This window comes from Trachurus japonicus, chromosome 9 (genome assembly GCF_045865225.1).
Source record: "Trachurus japonicus isolate A0001 chromosome 9, Traja_1.0".
In the NCBI taxonomy this organism is placed as follows: domain Eukaryota; kingdom Metazoa; phylum Chordata; class Actinopteri; order Carangiformes; family Carangidae; genus Trachurus; species Trachurus japonicus.
In genome coordinates, this window is record NC_140915.1 from 26753826 (window position 1) to 26773881 (window position 20056).

At 41.2% G+C, this 20056-nt stretch overlaps 2 protein-coding genes across 2 annotated transcripts in view; one reads left to right on the top strand and one right to left on the bottom strand.

Moving 5' to 3' along the window:
• The window catches only part of rasa1a (RAS p21 protein activator (GTPase activating protein) 1a), a 25722-nt gene extending 12074 nt beyond the window's left edge, over nucleotides 1–13648 (top strand). The window contains exons 2-25 of the mRNA XM_085787040.1: nucleotides 2130–2282; nucleotides 4313–4448; nucleotides 5171–5241; nucleotides 5754–5871; nucleotides 6168–6199; nucleotides 6833–6885; nucleotides 7048–7198; nucleotides 7365–7443; nucleotides 7616–7739; nucleotides 7868–8024; nucleotides 8195–8282; nucleotides 8551–8631; nucleotides 9353–9510; nucleotides 9632–9708; nucleotides 9827–9999; nucleotides 10108–10267; nucleotides 10465–10607; nucleotides 11190–11305; nucleotides 11437–11523; nucleotides 11642–11709; nucleotides 11799–11887; nucleotides 12012–12089; nucleotides 12406–12540; nucleotides 12637–13648. Coding sequence (XP_085643166.1) covers nucleotides 2130–2282; nucleotides 4313–4448; nucleotides 5171–5241; nucleotides 5754–5871; nucleotides 6168–6199; nucleotides 6833–6885; nucleotides 7048–7198; nucleotides 7365–7443; nucleotides 7616–7739; nucleotides 7868–8024; nucleotides 8195–8282; nucleotides 8551–8631; nucleotides 9353–9510; nucleotides 9632–9708; nucleotides 9827–9999; nucleotides 10108–10267; nucleotides 10465–10607; nucleotides 11190–11305; nucleotides 11437–11523; nucleotides 11642–11709; nucleotides 11799–11887; nucleotides 12012–12089; nucleotides 12406–12540; nucleotides 12637–12720 — 2611 coding nt within the window. The 3' untranslated portion in view covers nucleotides 12721–13648. The remainder of the gene's footprint in view (nucleotides 1–2129; nucleotides 2283–4312; nucleotides 4449–5170; nucleotides 5242–5753; nucleotides 5872–6167; nucleotides 6200–6832; nucleotides 6886–7047; nucleotides 7199–7364; nucleotides 7444–7615; nucleotides 7740–7867; nucleotides 8025–8194; nucleotides 8283–8550; nucleotides 8632–9352; nucleotides 9511–9631; nucleotides 9709–9826; nucleotides 10000–10107; nucleotides 10268–10464; nucleotides 10608–11189; nucleotides 11306–11436; nucleotides 11524–11641; nucleotides 11710–11798; nucleotides 11888–12011; nucleotides 12090–12405; nucleotides 12541–12636) is intronic.
• On the bottom strand, nucleotides 13349–18548 carry ccnh (cyclin H). The gene is made up of 9 exons (XM_085787041.1): nucleotides 18185–18548; nucleotides 17970–18092; nucleotides 17803–17876; nucleotides 17380–17593; nucleotides 17075–17238; nucleotides 16613–16683; nucleotides 16384–16489; nucleotides 14101–14164; nucleotides 13349–13996 (listed from the first exon to the last, which is right to left on the bottom strand). The coding sequence occupies exons 1-9, from the start codon at nucleotides 18299–18301 to the stop codon at nucleotides 13970–13972; spliced, it is 960 nt and encodes a 319-aa protein (XP_085643167.1). The 5' UTR covers nucleotides 18302–18548; the 3' UTR covers nucleotides 13349–13969.
• Between the last annotated feature and the right edge of the window lie 1508 nt (nucleotides 18549–20056).

The window sequence follows — 20056 nt, forward strand, 5'->3', positions numbered from 1 at the left end:
GGCTGTTTAGATGCATAGTACAGGGCAAATAATTAACCACACATACCTCTCATATTTGGTACCAGTACTAGGGATGCCCTTATTGATCATCCCTTGATCACATTAAAGATGCGTGATTGATAAAATCGAAATGAATGCTTCTAGTCATTGTTCACCTGTGGTTGAGATTAAGTTTCTTACAGACAGCTTTTTTCTGTCATTCATGGTCCATGTCATGTTGTCTTACCTATTTCCCTGTAAGCTTGACACCCTCAGATTTTGCTCTGAAGCCACGCCACCAGAGCACAGGCTGGGTTCACATCAAGGTGAAGCCTCGCTACACGTGATGGTACCGCGGAAAGCCGCGTAGCTCACATTTGGATTACATTGGGTCGCACCGCAAAGTTTTGCCTTCGCGACCCTACACTGCGCAGCATCGCTAAAGGTCCTCCAGCTTTTTCTCATGGCTCATTCACGTGAAAGAAAACACCTGACATCACAATAAACCATCCATCCAGCATCCAGCTTAGAGCTACATTGCCACTAACCAGACTGCAGTGTGGTACACTGGCTTTGTCTTTTCCGCGGTCGTAACACATTGCAGACTCTGATCGCGCACACGATTAGTGTGGTACGTGCAGAGGAGGGAGGGAGAGACAGAAATGGCAGCCTGACTGACACATCAAGATCCAATCATTGAGAATGTTGTGTTCAACATGATTGGATGGTGTTTTCCAGGCTTGTTCATTCCACTTTTTACATTTTTGTGAAAAAGCATTAAATTACTTGGTAGAGGATTTCAAGCAATGCCACAGATACGATCCCCAACTATACCTTTTAAGTAAAATTGGCTCTAACACCCAGGGCATTTCTTACAGAAGGTGTTTGTGTCCCAGTTGTCTTTTAATGGCATTATACTGTATACATGGTTTAATGGGCAGTGTATTTATGTTGGGAGTGCATAAAAGACTAAAATCCCATGCAGGATGGCGTGCCCAGCGTTCCCTCTCCTCTTTCAGCAGTCATCCATCGTTCCCACTGTTCCATTCCCCCTCAGTATTATTTCCCCCAGCTTCCTCAGTCTCTTAAGGACTGCTTGGCTTCACTCTACAACTGCTCTCCATCACTCTCTTCAATTCGCTTATCAGCCAAATCCCCCCGAAGCCCTCTTGCGGACACTTAACTCTCTCTGTCCTCTTCAGCTGGCCTTCTCCAGCTTTCTCTGTGAAAGCAGACTTGATCAAGTTTTTCTCTATAAGAAGTAATCTTGACACACCAAAACCAGATGGGAGCTCTTAAGATCTCTTGTGAAAAAAGCTACTGCAGGACCTCATTCATCTTCTCACCGCTGGATGTTTTTCCAGTCGCTGCCCTTTATTCTGAGAGGCACCAGTGGCCTAAATTTGGAAAAGCATGTTAATTTTTTACTCCAGCTGGCGAGCCCTGTCACGTTCAGCCTTACCTGCTGAAATTTTAACCAGTGTTGTTTTTAAGGCTTCTGTTTAATTCAGAAAGAAGCAAGACCTTAATGGTGTGTTGAAAACTGTTAAGTCAAAAATAAATTCAGGATTTGTGCCGTTATTGGTGCTTTCCCCTTTCTGTTTGTTTTAGTATATATCAACTCTTAACACATATATACTTATTTACATACTTCCCACACGTTGGAAGTCTGTGAGACATTCAAAGACATTGGGTAAATTGATAACAGTGTTTTTTCTTGTTATATTAAGCTATCAAGTTTTGATTCGACAATCATTTGTTATAGTGAAGATATTTTTTATATATATATATATATATATATATATATATATTATCTTGCTATTTTGGTTTAATGGTTTCATGCACTTTTCTTAAAAAAAAAACAAACTTGACAAAAGCATTGTGTTGTGTGCATCATTACAAAGACATTTGATTAAAGGACACATATCTTCAAAGTGTTGCTGGTTGTGCTGTAACAATTCTTCTGTTTTTCCTTTTTTTTTTCAACATTTTTCCCAGCACTACGTTTATTCTTTATATAGCTTGACTTATCACAACACCAAAAAAACAAAAAACATTTCATGACTACATGTTATTTGTGTCTACAGGGTTGTTCAATGCTCCATCCATCTTCCCCCCCTCATTATTTCCTCTTTGTCTGTGTGTCTCAGGTGGTACCATGGCAAGCTAGACCGAACCATTGCTGAGGAGCGGCTGCGCCAGGCCCGGACCCCTGGCAGCTACCTCATCAGGGAGAGTGACCGCCGGCCCGGTTCCTTTGTCCTGTCTTTCCTCAGCATGACCAATGTGGTCAACCACTTCAGGTATGACAGAGTACATGCATAAAGCAGAAATAACTCAATGCTTAAGTGAGTCACAAAGTAGGTAGCATCTTTTTAATTGCCTACTTTCAGAGGTCTATTCTCTGAAAAGACTTTATGTGACCTAAACAATGTGTAATTGTTTTTAACTGCTGCTTTATTTGCTGCCACAATTTGCTAGGGTACCAAAATGGTCCTAAACAGGGGAAGTACAAGAAACAAGGGGGTCCTTGAAGTCTCATTTGTAGTCACCGTATGACTTAGAAAAGCTCCACAGAGCCAGCTAACCCGTAACATTGGATTACTAACAGCCTACACCCAAAAGAAATCAGAGTAGTGTGGACTGTTTCATGTCTGATCTTGACAGACTTCACCTATTTGTTGGTAAAGTAGAACATAAGATGTGAGATGCCATCTCACAATAAGCAGACAGCACACCTCCTTCAATTAGAAGATAAGGATAGGGGAATTACAGAAGTTATTCATTACCTGCGAACCAAAAGGGCAGAAAGCCACAAACAAAGGGCAACCACAGAGATGAGCTGATACTGAGGTGAACATTTTCACGTTTGAAGGGTGGTTACAGCTGCCCTGCCGTGCCATTGCAGGCTGCTTCAGCCTATGTGTATCATGGTAATTCAAACAGACAGATATGTTTTTCATAATGCATGTCAACTTGTTCACTTAAATGTCTCCTGAAACCCATTATCCTGTGTCTGTTTATGTATGTGACTTAATCTTCTGTGCAGTGTGAGTGGGTGGACTTGAAGTAAAAGAAAGAGGGCAGCACACAAGTCGAGCAGCAATACTATGGTGTAATTTACAACGGTAAAGTCAATAAAAGAAGACAGATTAGGTGTTACAATCTGTCCTCCCACTCAGTTGATATGTTATATTGAGCATGAAGACACATTAACCTTGCGGCTCACACAGAAAAGGTGAGAATAAGTTGTATCACAGCAAGGTTAAACAATGTGGCACTCTGCTTAAAAAAAAACATACTTTATTCTAGACAGGCTGACATGAAGATGCAATATAATTAAGTGTACTGTAGTATCCACTGGTGTAGGAGATCAGTCAGAAGTTTCAGCACTCCCTGGTGTGTATTTAATACTAACTGTAGGTGCTTAAAGATATTAGCAGAGCATGTGAAGAAAACCATTGAATACTTAAACAGACTGAAGTCACTTTGAAGTAGTATACCCCTCATTCTTCTCCTTCTAAACCTAGTTTTGTTTTTGACGTACCCTTGGGTAAACTGGAATCTGTGCATCTTTATAGTATTTCCCTCTACTGCTTTAATGCATGTTTGAGATGTCAGTCCTACTGTAGCTGTACACCTTACAAAGTGACTATGCCCAGGCATAGTCGCTTAGATTTTCTCCTGAAATGCATTTTTACAATCTAAAATGGATGACATCATCTCCTTAACTCACACTGGTTTAGTGCGCACTCATGATGTCATTATTGTGGGAACAAGGGATCCTTTCTGTACGGGAATTATGAATGTAAGGTTAATTGTGTGACACCTGCACTTGAAAAGGCTGACGTCCTTTGATTGTGCTTGTAGCGAATGAGTAATAGCATAGTGAGCTTGATATAAACCCACAATCAACTGACGAGCGGAGAATTAGGATTAGTAGCTCTGAAATGGGATATGGTTCAATACAGTACCTTCTCATACGATTATAATCATTCACTCTAGTGATTTTCAGTTTTTTTATATGAACCACAAATTACAAATATTATGGTTGTGAGAGAGCTGGATTCAACAGGACAGCCTCCACCTCTCTCTCTTTCTTTCTCTCACTGCCTGCGTTCATCTTTGGAGAGATTTAAAAAAAAAAATTAGTTTAATATCCGCTGTGTTTCATCTGCAGTGTAGATACACTGAAAACCAAAGCTGACACTGTCCAGTTTGCTCATTTTACTGCCAAAAGAAATGAAAGTTGAACATTATCTGTTGCCATCAAGGTGCAGTCTTCATAAAAATATCTGTGCTTCCGTTTTATCAATATTGTGTCTCTCAACAGGATAATCGCCATGTGTGGGGACTATTACATTGGAGGGCGGCGGTTCTCTTCTCTGTCAGACCTGATCGGTTATTACAGCTATGTGTCTTGCCTGCTAAAAGGAGAGAAACTGCTATCACCAGTGGCGCCCCCAGAGGTGAGACTGACTGCAAGCTTTGATGCTTACAGTAGATTTTCTTTTCTTTTATGGGTCATTTCCAGCATATTTGAACATTTGCAGTACTTACGTTTGTGACATGACATCACTCAGTATTTGTTTTTTCCCTCGTCTTCATTGTTTCTCAAAAATAAATACATCAGGTCTGATTGTCATTAGGTGTTCCCAGTAGGTTAAGAGTGTTAGATTTGAGCTGAAAGCTTTCTTTATATTCACAAGCTGTTTCAAAATGTAGCTTGGGAATATGTAAAAGAAAGAACATTCTGAAAGATCTTACAAATGTGAATTTGAACAATTTTAAATATACTAAACCAGTCTTCTGACATTGTGTCCAGGACAATTATGTTAACCTGATTTAATGTTCGAGGGCTGACAGATTGGTAGAATAAATCTTTTTGAGTTAACTTGAAGTCAGTCTTGATTCTTTTATTCAGCCACTTGCTCAGTCTCCAAGGGAGTATTTTTCATGTCCTCCTTACCCCCTTCTTCTTTTACCTTCAGGCAGTAGTCAGAAATGTTTAAGGCAGAGATTCAGCTAATGCTTGTTACCTTTTTCAGCCGAGTGCAGTATGTCCCAGAGGGACTTGTAGTAGAATACTTGATTTTGGGAGAAAATTGAGGGATCATTTAACATCAATGTGGTTTTGGAAGGTCAAGACTAAGAATGAGATTTTATATTCTTTGTTTGCTTGTTTTCACAGCCTGTAGAAGACAGGAGAAGAGTCAGGGCCATACTTCCATACACCAAAGTGCCAGATACTGATGAGATAAGGTGAGTTTTATATCCAGTTGCTGCTGTGTTCTCATAAAATGATGACACTGAATATCTCTCTGGCTTACAAATGTTTCATTTGGCTGTATTTATATAACAGAGGTGCCCAGTGTGGCTATCACAGGCCACAGCAGTCCAGATAGTACATCATCTAACAATTTTCTTATTAAGCAGCAGTAGGCACACTGACTGATGATCCCAGCTTTTCCCGATTTCCTGAATCTGATAAACATCTGTCTGAAGTCAAGTTCATCCCTGAGTCTACTAGTGAGCCACAGGCTTAACTGAGCAGCTGTATGTAGTAGTTTCCTCAAATGTCATGATTCAGGGGGGACACCTGCTGGCAATGAATTGGTATTACAATGGACATTGAGTAATTAGATTTTGGACAATCTATACACAGTGCAGTTTGCAGTGTATTTACTTGCATGGTTTTTAGGCTTTTTAACCAATTTGCACAACAAATCACAATGTTTTCTCTTAATGTCAATTTTGGCTTCATGTCTCTTTAGCTTCCTTAAAGGGGACATGTTTATTGTTCACAATGAACTGGAAGATGGCTGGATGTGGGTGACCAATGTTCGCACAGAGGAGCAGGGTCTCATTGTGGAGGATCTGGTGGAGGATGTGGTGAGTACATCACTCTGGAACAGCTATATCAAATTTAATAGAAGATGTTTATCATCCCGTCAAAGAAAACCATCAGGGATGACAAAATTGATAGTGGCATCTGCAAACTCAATGTAGTGTGGATAAAAACAACCCGATGTGAAGTGACTAAAACGTTATTACACCTAGGCGGCATCAGCATAGAAGCAAGTGTGATGTAATGCATGAATACAGAGCATATAGATGACAGAAAACCTGCAGTCGTTGGTCCATTAGAGGTGGTGTCTTGACAGACTTCTGTTTATGATATTTTTCAGGGGCGGGAGGAAGATCCACATGAGGGAAAAATGTAAGTTGTATTGCACTGAACTCCATTTTCATACATAAAAATGAGTTATAATTCCCTATGAGGCAGCAGCTCGGTACTTCCTTTATTTACACTATATGGTTTCAGGATAGCGTACACCTAGTTAGTCATTTCACCTTTATGCTCACTACTGTTTTCTTTGTCCTCGAGATATAATTTTTTTACTTAAAACAAGCAGAATGGCATGACAGGGCAGGGCATAACTTGAGTCATCGTCTCTCCACTTATCATGTCCTTCAGCGTTGGCAAATGTTCAACTTTGATGCAGTGACTCTAGGTAATGGGGAAAAAAACAAATAAAACGTGAGCCTGCCAAATGCCCAGGGCTCTCTAAGAAGTTGAATTATGGCCACATTTTTTTTCCTTTAGCACCTGTGAACTATATATCAAACATGACAGAGCACATTTGACATGTATGGTAGTGATTCATTTGCAGACACTTAACAGTTATATAGTTTACTCTAATGAATGTCTTTAGTAGAAGTTTATTAAAAGATAATTTCAGTGTTGAGAGGTGATTATTGTTAACACTCCTGAACATCTGCATTTTGTTGACTGAGCTAATTCACTTGTCTGTCACTCTTTCCTCTGTTGCCTTTTATGGATCTCTGACAGCTGGTATCATGGAAAAATCACCAAGCAAGAGGCCTACAACCTGCTGATGACAGGTACCATTCCTATTTGCCTTTTGTTAAGCTAAAGTAATTAGCCACTTGTGACATGTTTTTCTTGTCAGAAAAGATTTCAAATTCAAAGACACAACATCCTGCCCGGCATGAATTAAAACCATTCCCTCGCTCGATTCTTCCGCTCTCTCTTGTTTCATGTAGTTGGTCAGGTGTGCAGTTTTCTTGTACGGCCGTCAGACAACACACCTGGAGACTACTCCCTCTTTTTTCGCACCAATGAAAACATCCAAAGGTTTAAGATCTCCCCCACACCCAACAATCAGTACATGATGGGGGGGAGGTACTACAACAGGTATGTGTGGCCTTGTGCCCATTCTCATACAAAAACAATAACATAAGGAAAAAAATATCTATGCTAAACTGAGGAGCATTTCAAGTTGTAGCCAGCATGGTTTTGCGTTTTTTGACTTGCTGTTAATGACATGCTGCATCTCGTCTGCCCCCTGTCTCTTTGGCAGCGTTGATGACATCATCGACCATTACAAGAAGGAACAGATTGTCGAAGGCTACAACCTGAAAGATCCCGTTTCAGTGCAGGTAGGCCCACTTGTACGGTAGTGTTACTGAGCCTATGTGATTCTGTATTTTTCTCTGAAGGGGATAATATTTTACAATGTGAATTTGTATATAGTGTTTGTGTATAGAAAAAAAAAGAAATGCATTGTAATCTTGATTTTGCCTTTGTGGTTATGTGATTTATTATTTGTAGCACCAGGAACAAGTACTTACTGACACAGTGGATGGGAGAGAAATTTATAACACTATCAGACGGAAAACAAAAGATGCGTTCTACAAAAACATTGTGAAGAAAGGCTACCTCCTGTTCAACAAAGGTACATGTAACGTCTCTCTCGAATAAAAACTTTGCAATTCCCCCTTGTAATAGGATAAATAATAGTATGTTGTCTTTGCTTTCAGTTACCATTATGATTAACTTTGCTCTGGTCCATCTCACCCTCAGGTAAAGGTAAACGGTGGAAGAACCTTTATTTTATCCTGGAAGGTAACGACGCCCAGCTCATCTACTTTGAGAGTGAGAAGAGAGCCACCAAACCAAAAGGGCTGATCGACCTAAGTGTGTGCTCCGTGTATGGAGTGCATGACAGTCTGTTTGGCAGGTGAGATGACAGAATATTTGTTCTTAGTCTAATTTAGTAAAGTTGGCAGCAAAGTGCTTTCATTCAGCTCCAAATCCGCAGTTGTGCAGAGGCCACAAGAGAATGATTTTAATGAGGTGTCATACTGTACAAAGTCATTCAAAATCTGCTGTTTTACTTCTTTTTTCCAGGCCAAACTGTTTCCAGATTGTTGTCCAGCACTTTAGTGAGGAACAGTACATATTCTACTTTGCTGGGGAGGCCCCAGAGCAGGCACAGGTAATAGAATAGTCAGCACCACTCTATCACTGATAAATGTCTCATTAAACAGGGTAGAAGCACATGCATGCAAAAATGTATTTATTTTTGGACTAAATAAATATGCACTAAAACTGCATGTTCTGCACCTAAACAGACCCAAACTGTGACCTAACACTCTTATTTTAATAAATAGCTGGTTGTGTGTTGTGTGTTGTGACTTTGTGCAAAGACAAAGCCCATGTCAGCTGTGTCTTGTAAATGCACTCACAGTGTTCTGATGTTACAGGATTGGATGAAATGCCTTCAAACTTTCTGCAGTAACCTAAGGAAAACCACTCAGCCCACATCCAACAAGAGGCTCAGACAGGTAAATAGACCCTCAGCCCGTGTGTGCTCATGTGGAAAGAAAGGATGTTCAAATCCAACAAGCCAGTAAAATACAATTTAGCACTGTAGTGCCACCATTGTCAAATAATTGTAAAATCAAAATGTGAAGTGAAAAACTGATTTACACTCAAACTTAACAGCGACAGATGACCAGTTGATTAGAACCACTTCACGTTCAAGTCTGAAACAGCTTGGTACATTCATCAGAAAGTGAACGATTTTTTTTTTTTTTTTAAACAAACAAACAAACAAACAAACACAAAATTACTTTTATCATAACTGACATGACACATATTTACTGCAATTGTAAGACAAGTCAGTCTTGTTAGAGCAATAATAACACCGTTCTCACATAAATTGTTAGCCTTGGTTTTATGTCTACCAAATGAGTGAAAGTAATCTTTTTAAACCTCCTTGCTAGGCCATTTCACCTCTGTAATTTTAGACCAGTTATGTAGACAATTACATGAATTTTGTCTTAAAATACTTATTTCATCTGCATCTGTCTGCTAAAATAATCTGTAAAGGCAAAGGCTGTGTGTGTCTTATTTTTCAAAACTCTGAGAAGAAGTGGATTTCAGCTGTTTCGATGAACTGACAAAGTAAAGAATTAATGATTTAGGTTAGAGGCTGCTCCTGAAATTGAATTTCCCAACTTTCCCTGCACATGTTTCATGTTCTAAACCCTTGTTTTCTGCCAGGTGAGCAGCCTAGTGCTGTATGTGGAGGAGGCCCACAAGCTGCCGGTGAAGTATTTTGCCAGTCCTTATTGTAACATCTACCTAAACAGCGTCCAGGTGGCCAAGACGCACCCTAGGGAGGGGCAGAACCCCGTCTTCACTGAGGAGTTCATCTTTGAGTGAGTCTGTTGCACAAGTGCTTGTCCTCCTCACATTCCCATCTTTCTATCTTGTTTGCAAATGATAATATTTTGATCTGCTTGTTTACATAATTATAAAATGTATATATTGTCGTTTCAGTGACTTGTCGAGTGAAATCAACAGATTTGAAATCAGCCTGAGCAACAAAACAAAAAAGAGCAAAGAAAGTGACATCTGTAAGTACATCTGTAACATTTCTGTAAGCCTCAAATTCATCTCCCTTTTTTTCATTTTAAAACTCACATATCTCCGACCTTCTCTCTTTCCTCACATCTCAATCTCTCTCGCTCTCAGTGTTCATGCGCTGCCAGCTGAACCGTCTGCAAAAGGGCCAGATGATTGATGAGTGGTTCCCTCTCAGCTCCCATGTGCCTCTGAAGGGCATCGAACCGGGGTCCTTGCGTGTACGCGCCCGCTACTCCATGGAAAAGATCATGCCCGAAGAGGAGTACAGCGAGTTCAAAGAGGTCTCATTCACCGAAAAGGGGTTTTAAATCGCAATGTCCAGTGAGCGTTCTGTCCTGTTGTTTATTTAAAATGACAATAACTTCATTATTGCTGTGTGTCCTCTGCAGATGATTTTGCAGAAAGAGTTCCATGTCATCTACGGTCTGGCCCATGTGTGTGGTCAGGATCGCACATTACTGGCAAGCCTCCTCTTGCGGATCTTCAGACATGAGAAGGCTGAAGCCCCGCTACTCAGGACACTCAATGACAGAGAGATTAACATGGAAGGTAATCACACACTTCTGTGAAGGGGTATATCTAACAATGAGGGAATATCTGACCTGACAACACAACAATGCCTCAGTCTGCAGTATTTTTCCGAGCCCAATTAGTTGTTTGATATGTTCATTGGTCTGCTCAGGAATCTGTACAACCATGTGCCTGTGCATTTTTAAATACTTCCCCTTCTTGTGTGCTGTCACCAGATGAGGCCACGACGTTGTTCAGAGCGACCACACTGGCCAGCACCCTGATGGAGCAATACATGAAGGCCACAGCCACACCCTTCGTCCACCACGCTCTCAAAGACACCATCCTCAAGATCATGGAGAGCAAACAGTCCTGTGAGGTAAAGACCTACAAAGGCTTTCTCTCTCACACTCTCACTACATTGTAAGTCTTTCAAATCCAACCCCCTCCCACCATTTATCTGTGGTGCAAGGTTAAGAACATGACATTTATGTGATATCGGAGCAGCCGCTCCACAAGGTTGCTGTGTAGTTGCAAAGAAATGTATAAAAGTGTAACAGCCTCAACAGGCTGTCTCAAGGCTGAGCTTTGAGCCTTAATACCTCAATGAATATTTTAAAACATTGTAGATCTTATGGACTTCATTCACCCACTGAGATGAATGTTTCATAGTGTATACGTTGAGTTACACAAGTGTCTGTTGTGTAATTATGAATTTATTAAAAACGAATTCAACAAATTCATTTACTGATGGCTGATCCATGAACGTATTTATCAACATTACAAGCAACATGTGATGGACTGAATCTTTTCTGGTACTGTGCAATAATAGTAATTCATGAAATTAAGTGTCTCTTATGTAATGGCTCACAACTATACACTGTGTGCACAATTATTAGGCAAGTGAGTATTTTGACCATATCATCATCTTCATACATATTTTCCAACTCTCTGTTTTTAGTTGAACCCTTCAAAACTGGAAAAGAACGAGGATGTGAACCTGAACCTGACTAATCTCCTCACCATTCTGCATGAGCTGGTGGAGAAGATCTTCATGGCTGCTGAGATCCTACCACCGTAAGCATATATACCCACATGCAGCCTTGTCCTTGCTGAATCATTTCCATTAGTAAATTAAACAGAATTGCAAATCTTAAGTGCAAGAGACATCACTGCATCACTGTCTCTTTCTACGATGACCCAACCAGGACACTGAGGTTCATCTACGGCTGCCTGCAGAAGTCTGTACAGCAGAAATGGCCCACCAACAACACCATGCGGACCAGAGTTGTAAGGTAAACAAACCTGAAAATGAAAACATAATCGGCATATCTTTGTTTATCTTTTATTTTGGCATGTGATGCATTGTTTTTTTTTCTGATGCTGTCCTAACTGTATCCATTTTTCTTCCAGTGGCTTTGTCTTTTTAAGACTGATCTGTCCTGCCATCCTCAACCCCAGAATGTTCAACATCATAGCTGGTGGGTATCAGCAAACAGGAAGTTGTTGCATGCACTTTTCAGCTGTGTGACATGTTACAATGTGTGCTTTGTGCTGCCACCTATGTTAGATCCTCCATCCTCAACAGCAGGCAGGACCCTCACACTGGTGGCCAAGTCTGTCCAAAACCTGGCCAACCTGGTTGAATTTGGCGCTAAGGTATGAATTCCTTGCTTGAAATAGTAGCATTTAGTAGAAATATTGATGTTCATGGTGGACGTGTCAATAAAGCGCTGTTTGAAAATTGTCGGTGCTTCACAGCTGTCTTTTTGTTTTCAAACAGGAACCTTACATGGAGGGTGTGAACCCTTTCATCAAAAACAACAAACATAGGATGATCATGTTTCTGGATGAGTTAGGGGTGAGTCACATTGACAGAAAATGAGTTACAACCACTTTGATAATTGATTGTTTCAGTAACATTCCATCTTCTGATACATGTGGAGAGAGAATATTGAATTTCTCATCAACTATCAAATCAAGCGAGCAATTTGAATGTCATATTGGCCTTTGGGAAATTATGATGATATGACTTTTTCTTTCTTTTTTTTTTTTAATTTTCACACATTTTGTTGATAACAGATCATAAACAACATAAAAGTTATTGCTTGCTGCAGCTCAAATGCAGACCCAGACTGTCTCACAAACTTACAAGAGTAATGTGTCTGTGTTACCAGAATGTCCCCGACCTCCCTGAAGCCACAGAGCACTTTAGGACAGACCTGTCTCGGGACCTGGCAGCGCTGCACGAGGTCTGTGCCACACACTCAGACGAGCTCCGGACACTGAGCAACGAGAGGGGAGCGCAGCAGGTCAGAGAGCCGTGATATCGGCGCCGAACACACACAGGATGATTTACGCCAGGCCGTTTCAGGAGAATGATCTAATTCCTCTTTTCCTCCCTGCAGCATGTGTTGAAAAAGCTGCTGGCCATCACAGAGCTCCTCCAGCAGAAGCAGGCTCAGTATGCCATGTCCAACAGCAACAGGTAGTACTGCACTCCTCCCATCTTCCCATCCTTCCGTCAAGTCTCCTCCACCGGAGTGCAGCACAGAGGAGACCTAGCATGCTCTACCCTCATCACCATGGCAACCCCTCCACCTCCACCCTCCATCATGTCCTCCTCTGATTGTCCCGCCCATCCCAACCCACCTGCCATCTTGTCCTGTTCACAAGAGAGCTATGCAACAACAGCGGCTGAGTACAACTGATGCAGTATTTAAAACGAAAAGAAAAAGAAAAAAAAAAACTTGCGCCAGCGACTGACAGCTGTATGCACAGAAAAATTATTTTCTCCTCATAAACTGTGTTCATAATTCTGACTTGGGTACATTTCATTCCCTTCATCACGAGGGCCAAATATGAAGATTTCAAAAGAGGTGTCTTTGTACCCACTATGTGTTTTGATAGCACAGGTTGCCAAAGTGTACCCCACCCCTCTGGCTCAATATGAGGAAACTGACAAGAAGCTAGTTGTCTCTGTGCCCCTTTTATGGTAACTGGATTATGAGCGATAATGCTTTTTATACTGTAATTAGTGACTGATTTATTTTAAGGTTGTGACAATATCCACAAAGTGCTGAAACGAGCATATCTGTCTATTTGTTTCTTTTTTCTCTCCTTTCTTTGGTTTCTAGATTGGAACAAAGTCTTTCAGAAAAGTATGGTTATTTTATATTAAGAATAAATTCTCTTGCTGGAATCATGAGTATATAAGAGAGCTGAATTTTTTTTTTTCTCCGATTGTATCAGCTATTTTTTGATTATTTGGTTCAGTCTTTTTTGAAATTTCTGAATGCCAGACAAGACACATAATCAGAGAAACCAAGTAAAATGAAAGTGTTTACAGCAGTAAAAATTTTGGAATAGTACAGAATGTATCAGACATGCATGCACTTATTAAACAGTTTTTGTAAAGTAGATTATGGAGTCTTTCATTGGAGAAATGTACCGGTATGCACATAGCATCATGTGGCTTTGTTACTTAGGAATATTTTACCGTTCTGCCTTTAACCCACAGACACATGACAGCAATATGTAGAAAAATATCTTTATTCTCGCTGCAGAGCAAAGGTAAAACCAAAAGTGGCCATGTAGCGTCATGTAGAAAAGTAAATATGACATGCACACCTGGAAACACACTGTTAGTCACACACCAATTGTTTTGGTCATCGACAGTTAAATACTGGAAATGATAAGTGTTATAACTTAAAACCATTTGACTCCACATCTGTGTAGAGCTCATAGCAGGTCTTCATCTGTCCATTCCTGAAAGGAAACAAATGTTGAGATGATTTTGAGAGGGAATCCAACAAAAACTTCGGGGTCAATCAAAGTTCTTCTGAACATTGGCATGTAGCTACAACTCTTACCTCTTCTGCCAAACGAGCCTCTTTTGCTACATGACCGTCGTCTTCATATCCTCTCTTTCGTTTACTGCAATACAAATTTTTATTATAAGTTGAGTGTTGAACTAATTTTGGAGAGAGAGATCTGTGAACCACAAGTTGTATTTGCACGCCGTGGCTGTTGGTGATCCATATCCTCAGTGTTTATGTAAAGAGTCCATTATCAACACCCAGACATCTGGTGTTCACTACATCTTCATGATCTCCATTACTAGTCGTAGTTGCCCGTGTGTCTTCATTTTAAATTGCTGTGACTTCATTTAGACTAGTATACACCATGTTGGAATAGTTACATACCGGCTGATTGTTTTAGACGCCTAAACTGACTGATTCCTTAACGTGTGCCTTTCACAAACCACTTCACTTTATCTTACAGGACAGAGTGCACCATCATGTCACTGGCTGCTGCCATCCAGGTAATGTGAGTTTAATGGGATTTCCACCTGAGAATCAAAGTGTGGTAGTGAGACCACACAGCCAGCCAGCCAAAGTGAGGCCTCACCCCATGAGATGCACGACCGAAGACTAAAGTCAGTTTGTATTTATTAGCATGTGGCCTAGATTCCTGGCAGTTCCAAACGCAATATGGCTGCTCTCCATGGGAAACCACTTGCTGCATATCTGAATACTGTCCTTCCAAAGCCCTTTCCAAAATTCTTCAGACACCAACAGTGTGTTGAACTAATTAAACTTTGACAAGAAGCCTTGTCACGTACAAGATTTTTTTTTTTTTAATGAAGATGGACCTGAGATACAGCTCACTACAGAGAAGTTTGAGCTTCTTTATCCTGGTATGCCTGCCACTCCCTCAGAGGTTTGACCAGAGCTAGTTGGTAACTGACATGGAGCCGGACAAACGGGGGGGTACTCTGATCAGTCGCCGCCGCTTTCCTTGGATAAAACCCGTGGGGACGTCAGAGTGGCGGCGATCCAAAGCATCGAAGTAGCTTTTTCTGCCGTCATCAGGGAATTTAAACATAGCACCTCTCTCCAAGACGACACAAGCCTTAACTCTCTCTCTCTTCACGCCATCCCTTCGCCCACATCGCCCGAGTTTATGACGAGCTCTTCCTTCAGACCATTTTCCACCATCTTTGTGTATTAACTCCCACGCAGCACTGGAACCACTTGTTTTTTTTTATACGCTGCTTTGTTTGTTGATATATACTTAGGCTTGTATAAAAGTAAAAGATGTTTGTGTTACGACATAGCTGAACAGAACCGAGGGATAGTCTACGAGTTTTGTAGGAGATACCTGTAACCTTTTCCTGTGCATGTGTTAACCTCGAATGGATCCTGCTATAGTGTGTGGGCCTACATATATGCTGCTCTAACGAACATCAACCTGAACTCCCTCTCTGCCTTGGGGATGTGAACGAAAAGCTTTCAAGCGATTTTTGCAGTCTCTCCTGCGCTCCCGCCGTCAACGGGTGGTGTCTTCAGTCAGTACACCTCCGCACCGACCGTTTTCATATAGATTCATCCCGGGAAGTCATGCCACGCACAGATCGATCAACTTCGAGTTCGTAAGGGTTGGCCTCGCGGTGCCTCCTGATAATTCAAGCAGCTGCGACGTCTGAAATCTGTGCCTGTCATAGCTCAAGAGTTTACCAGACTGTTTACTGTAGCTGCACTTAAGATACCACGGACCTCACCGACCTCACCAAGTGTAACAGACAAAACTGGCGACGGATGCGCGATGACGAACGAGCCGAAAAAAAGTCTCCTCATCGGCGATACCAATATCAGCTGTGCTTCATGGTATGGATGATGTAGGTAGGAATGTGGCGTGCTGTTGTATTTCCTTTCTGTATTTCATACAGCTGATTGATGATCTGTTCCTTTTTATTTTTCTACCTGATACTGTACCTTGAACCTTTTGCATCTTAGATACGACTACCTGGCTACAATAAAGCTGTTACTACAGTGGAAACTTCTGAGTTGTTCACTTGGGTGTGGGGTAGAGTAATTCAATAAATACGAATGTCAAAAAATAAAACTGGTATATCACACTGGAACTTAAAATATACCTAAAATGACTCCACTCCAACTGCATCTTAATATTAGAGGTACATAATGGACTGACGGTGAACATTTGTTTAAAGTTTGAAGTGTTCTTAAGATTTCTGTGCTTCAGAATAAAGTAACAGAATCTGACTTTTAATACAATATACTACTGTGCATTCTCTATTACTAAATATCTTATGCTGCTGGTAAAATAAACAAGAGCGGGTCACTTCTCCTTACTTGCTCGAAGTGGCAAATTCAGCGTGAATCCTCTCCAACCGTTGTTTGTAAATATTGACCTCCTCCGGTTTGGGAAGTTCATACTTCTTCAGGAGTGATTTCATTCCTGGATGTACAGGGAAAAACATTTCTTTAAAGACTTGAACTGTGCACCAGACGGTAGTGAAATGTGGTCCCGCGCTCAATATCACCATCGTGTGGTGTCAAATGGAAAGTGCAGTTTACTCACGTCTCATTGAGTCGTACATCTTTGAGAGAGTCTCTTTATCCTCTCTCAGTCCCAAGCATCCATTCAGGTAGCTAGGAAACAGAGGAGATCATTTTACACATTATAAATGAATTAAAGAAACAGTCAATATCTAACTCTTTCATCTGACATTTTTACTTTAAAATGTCACTGACACTTAAACAAATCAAATATTGTTACCTAATATCTATCACATATACCACACATAATAAAAAAAATAATGTATGCATGTAATAGCATTTAAGGTCTAATTTGTCCTTTAGCAGCTCATTGTATATGAAGTTTGCCTGTTTGCACAAAATTAATTTTAATGAATACCATTTAACTGACTTGATGGAGGCTTTAAATTCTGACTAAATTCCTTGATTGTAATAGACAGGATGAACAGTTTTTCAAAATCCTCTCGATCACTGTTAAATGTTCACCTGAGCACAAATGACCCACCTCTCCATGCTGAGGCCGGCTCTGGAGGCGCTGTTCAGAACAGCTGTCAGTGCGATCTGAGAGGGCGGGAACAGCAGCCCTGCGTCTGTCATGGTGGCTTGTGTCAGAAAGTCATCAGCACTCTTCCTCAGTGACTCTGGGTTCTCCAGCGTGGGGTATCTAGTCTAGACGGGTTGACATTTAGGTAAAAGGCTTTAATAATCCCACCGAGACAGGACTTTTAACCAGAACTTCTCAGTGCGCTCATGATTAGTACAGCCAGAGCATATTTGTTCAGAGATAACGTAGGAGTCCAGTCCACCCACCTTGAGGTCGATGAGTAGGCCCTCCATGGGTCTGTAAGGGTTGTGAACCACCAGGTGGAAATTGAGCTGTTGGATCAGCAACAGTTCGTACTCCAGGATTTGCTCCAGAACCCGTTCCTGTCCAGCCGGGCTCTCCTGCAGTAGATTACCTACAAACTGTGTGCAGGACACGTTGAACTCATCCACCTTGCAGGACAGGTACGCACACGTGAGCCTGAAACAAGATGGTGACACAGAAATAAGCCTGTGTACAACATATTTTAAACACTACTCCTAACATCCTGGTTCTCAGTCTAACACTGGTCTATTTGCATCAAGAGTGAAGAGTATTCTTCCCAAATGAAGCTGCTCCAGTTGGGAATAAACACCAAAACACTACAGCATTTAATACTCCACCCACTTCTTTTCTTTTGTTGTACTCACATGATAATACGGGGGTGATACTCCATAACGGAGTTGTTCACGTAGAATCTTCTGAAGTACATGATCGCTGTACCCTGCAATGGTGAGACACACATGGTTCACACATCGTGCTTAGCTTAGGCACTCAGGTCTTACTGATGTAATGAAGATGAACCAAAGCCACATACCACAACAGACTTGGGCATCACGGGCTTAAAGGCGTTGCAGAAATCCAGCATCCTCCTCTCATAGTGTCGAAATAAAACGTCTTCCTCATGACGCTCCAGGAACATGGACTCACTGACTCCAGGCTGAGGACAGACAGACAGGAGGTGAAGCAAACTGTCACACACTGGCCTGTGTTGTTACCCCTGGTTTGTTTATTGTTATATTTGCTACTTACTTTACCGCTTTCCAGTATCTTGTTACGGAATTTCTGATTGGCCTTGTATCTCATGTGCTCCACTTCGTCCTCACTTTTAAAAATCCAGTATTTTCTCTGTGAGCTGTTGTGGAACATGGTCGAAGGAAACTGTCCAATACAAGGTGGACAAACACGAACAGTTACTGGGAAATAAGACCTGGTTTACTGCTCACAGTGCGACAGACTTACAAAGACATCAACACAAACTTAAACTTAATGCGACCGATTATATGTTAGTCACTTACATCGGTAAATGTAATGGTTTTTCAATGCAAGCTTAAATTAGCAAAAGTTGGGGTGCGTCGCCGCTCTTTTACGTCAGCGCCGTCCCCTTTTGATGACTACCGTAATACAGGCCCACAATGCGCAAAGGAAATGTGCCTCTCTCTCTCTCTCTCTCTCTCTCTCTCTCTCTCTCTCTCTCTCTCAGTGCCTCAAAAACTCAACTTCCGTTTATATTGTGAAAAGTCTTACCCTTTCCTGTGACAAATAAATATTCACATTTGCACGTTATAGCCTAATTGTAAGGAAATATTATTAAAGGTCAAGTGATATTATAATGTTTCTCTTTTGCACCACTGACCACAATGATGTCCGGAGAGACTTAGAAGAGATAAATAGATAAGCATAAATAAAATAGAGAATAGATAGGATGATGGAATATCCTGCCAAGATTTGTCCATATAGGCCTATAGCATAAGCACCCATGGACTCCTATAGGTTTCAGGATTTCCCCTGTGTCTGGTTTCTCGCCACTTGTTTTTATTTTCCACCCACAACCTGACTACCTGGATGAAATTTGAGAATAACTAAGTAGGTATATGGCCATGTGGGTCAAATGCTTGGATTTGGATCATTTTAGATGGAAGAGTAGAACAGAAATTGAATCACACAGTGTGTTTAGAGGGAGCCACTCAACCCCCCACCAGTGTTTCCGTATACCGTAATTTGCATAAACATGAGTAATTTATGAATAATAAATGCCCGTGCATTCGGCGGGAGCCGTTAATTTGCATATCACCACAGCTACAGTTTTATTTCCTTAGTGCGGTGTTATCATGAAGCCCTTCAAGCCTGCATAAACCAGAATCAAAGAAATAATGCTTTAACAGGTATGTGCTGGAGACTGTTTTATTATCTTAATCTTTTTTCTCTACAGGCGGAAAAGATGTGAACTTTAACGTGTGAGCTGTGTCTGTGATAGGCTTGTGTAACGCTATACGTTCAGCGCGCGCCGGGTTTAGGATACATCTACAGTATCCATCGCTCGGTCTTGCCCTGTAAATTGCATAAACATGAAGTGCCGATGCATTATTGATGAGACCATGGCAACGTTTACTGTATGTGCGCGCGCTGATAGGGCTTGTAATGCGTGCGTGCACGTGCGTGACTGGACCGCATGTAGGCTACGTCTGTGTTGTCAGTCTAACCAAACATATTTCCCTCTGCTATTTTGCATAATTCAGCAAAAAATATATAGGAATATATTTCTGTTTACATGGATATGAATACTCTATTGGTATTTTTTGGCTGTGCAGATGAAGTGATTGCTGACACTGGCAGCAAGTAAAACTCTCTTTTTCTGTATATTAGCTTTTGTGTGTGTGTGTGTGTGTGTGTGTGTGTGTGTGTGTGTGTGTGTGTGTGTGTGTGTGTGTGTGTGTGTGACTGACAGAGTTTTGGAAGAGAGGGACAAATTGTTGGGTCAGGCATGTGTGTCACTGTGAGTAAAGATTGTGCCTATATAATCTGACAGGAGGTGTTTTATGGGAAATCAGACCGAGGTGAATTCGTGGCATCACCAGAACAGCTGAATGGTCTTTGAGTCTTTGAGCCTCCCTGATCAAGTTA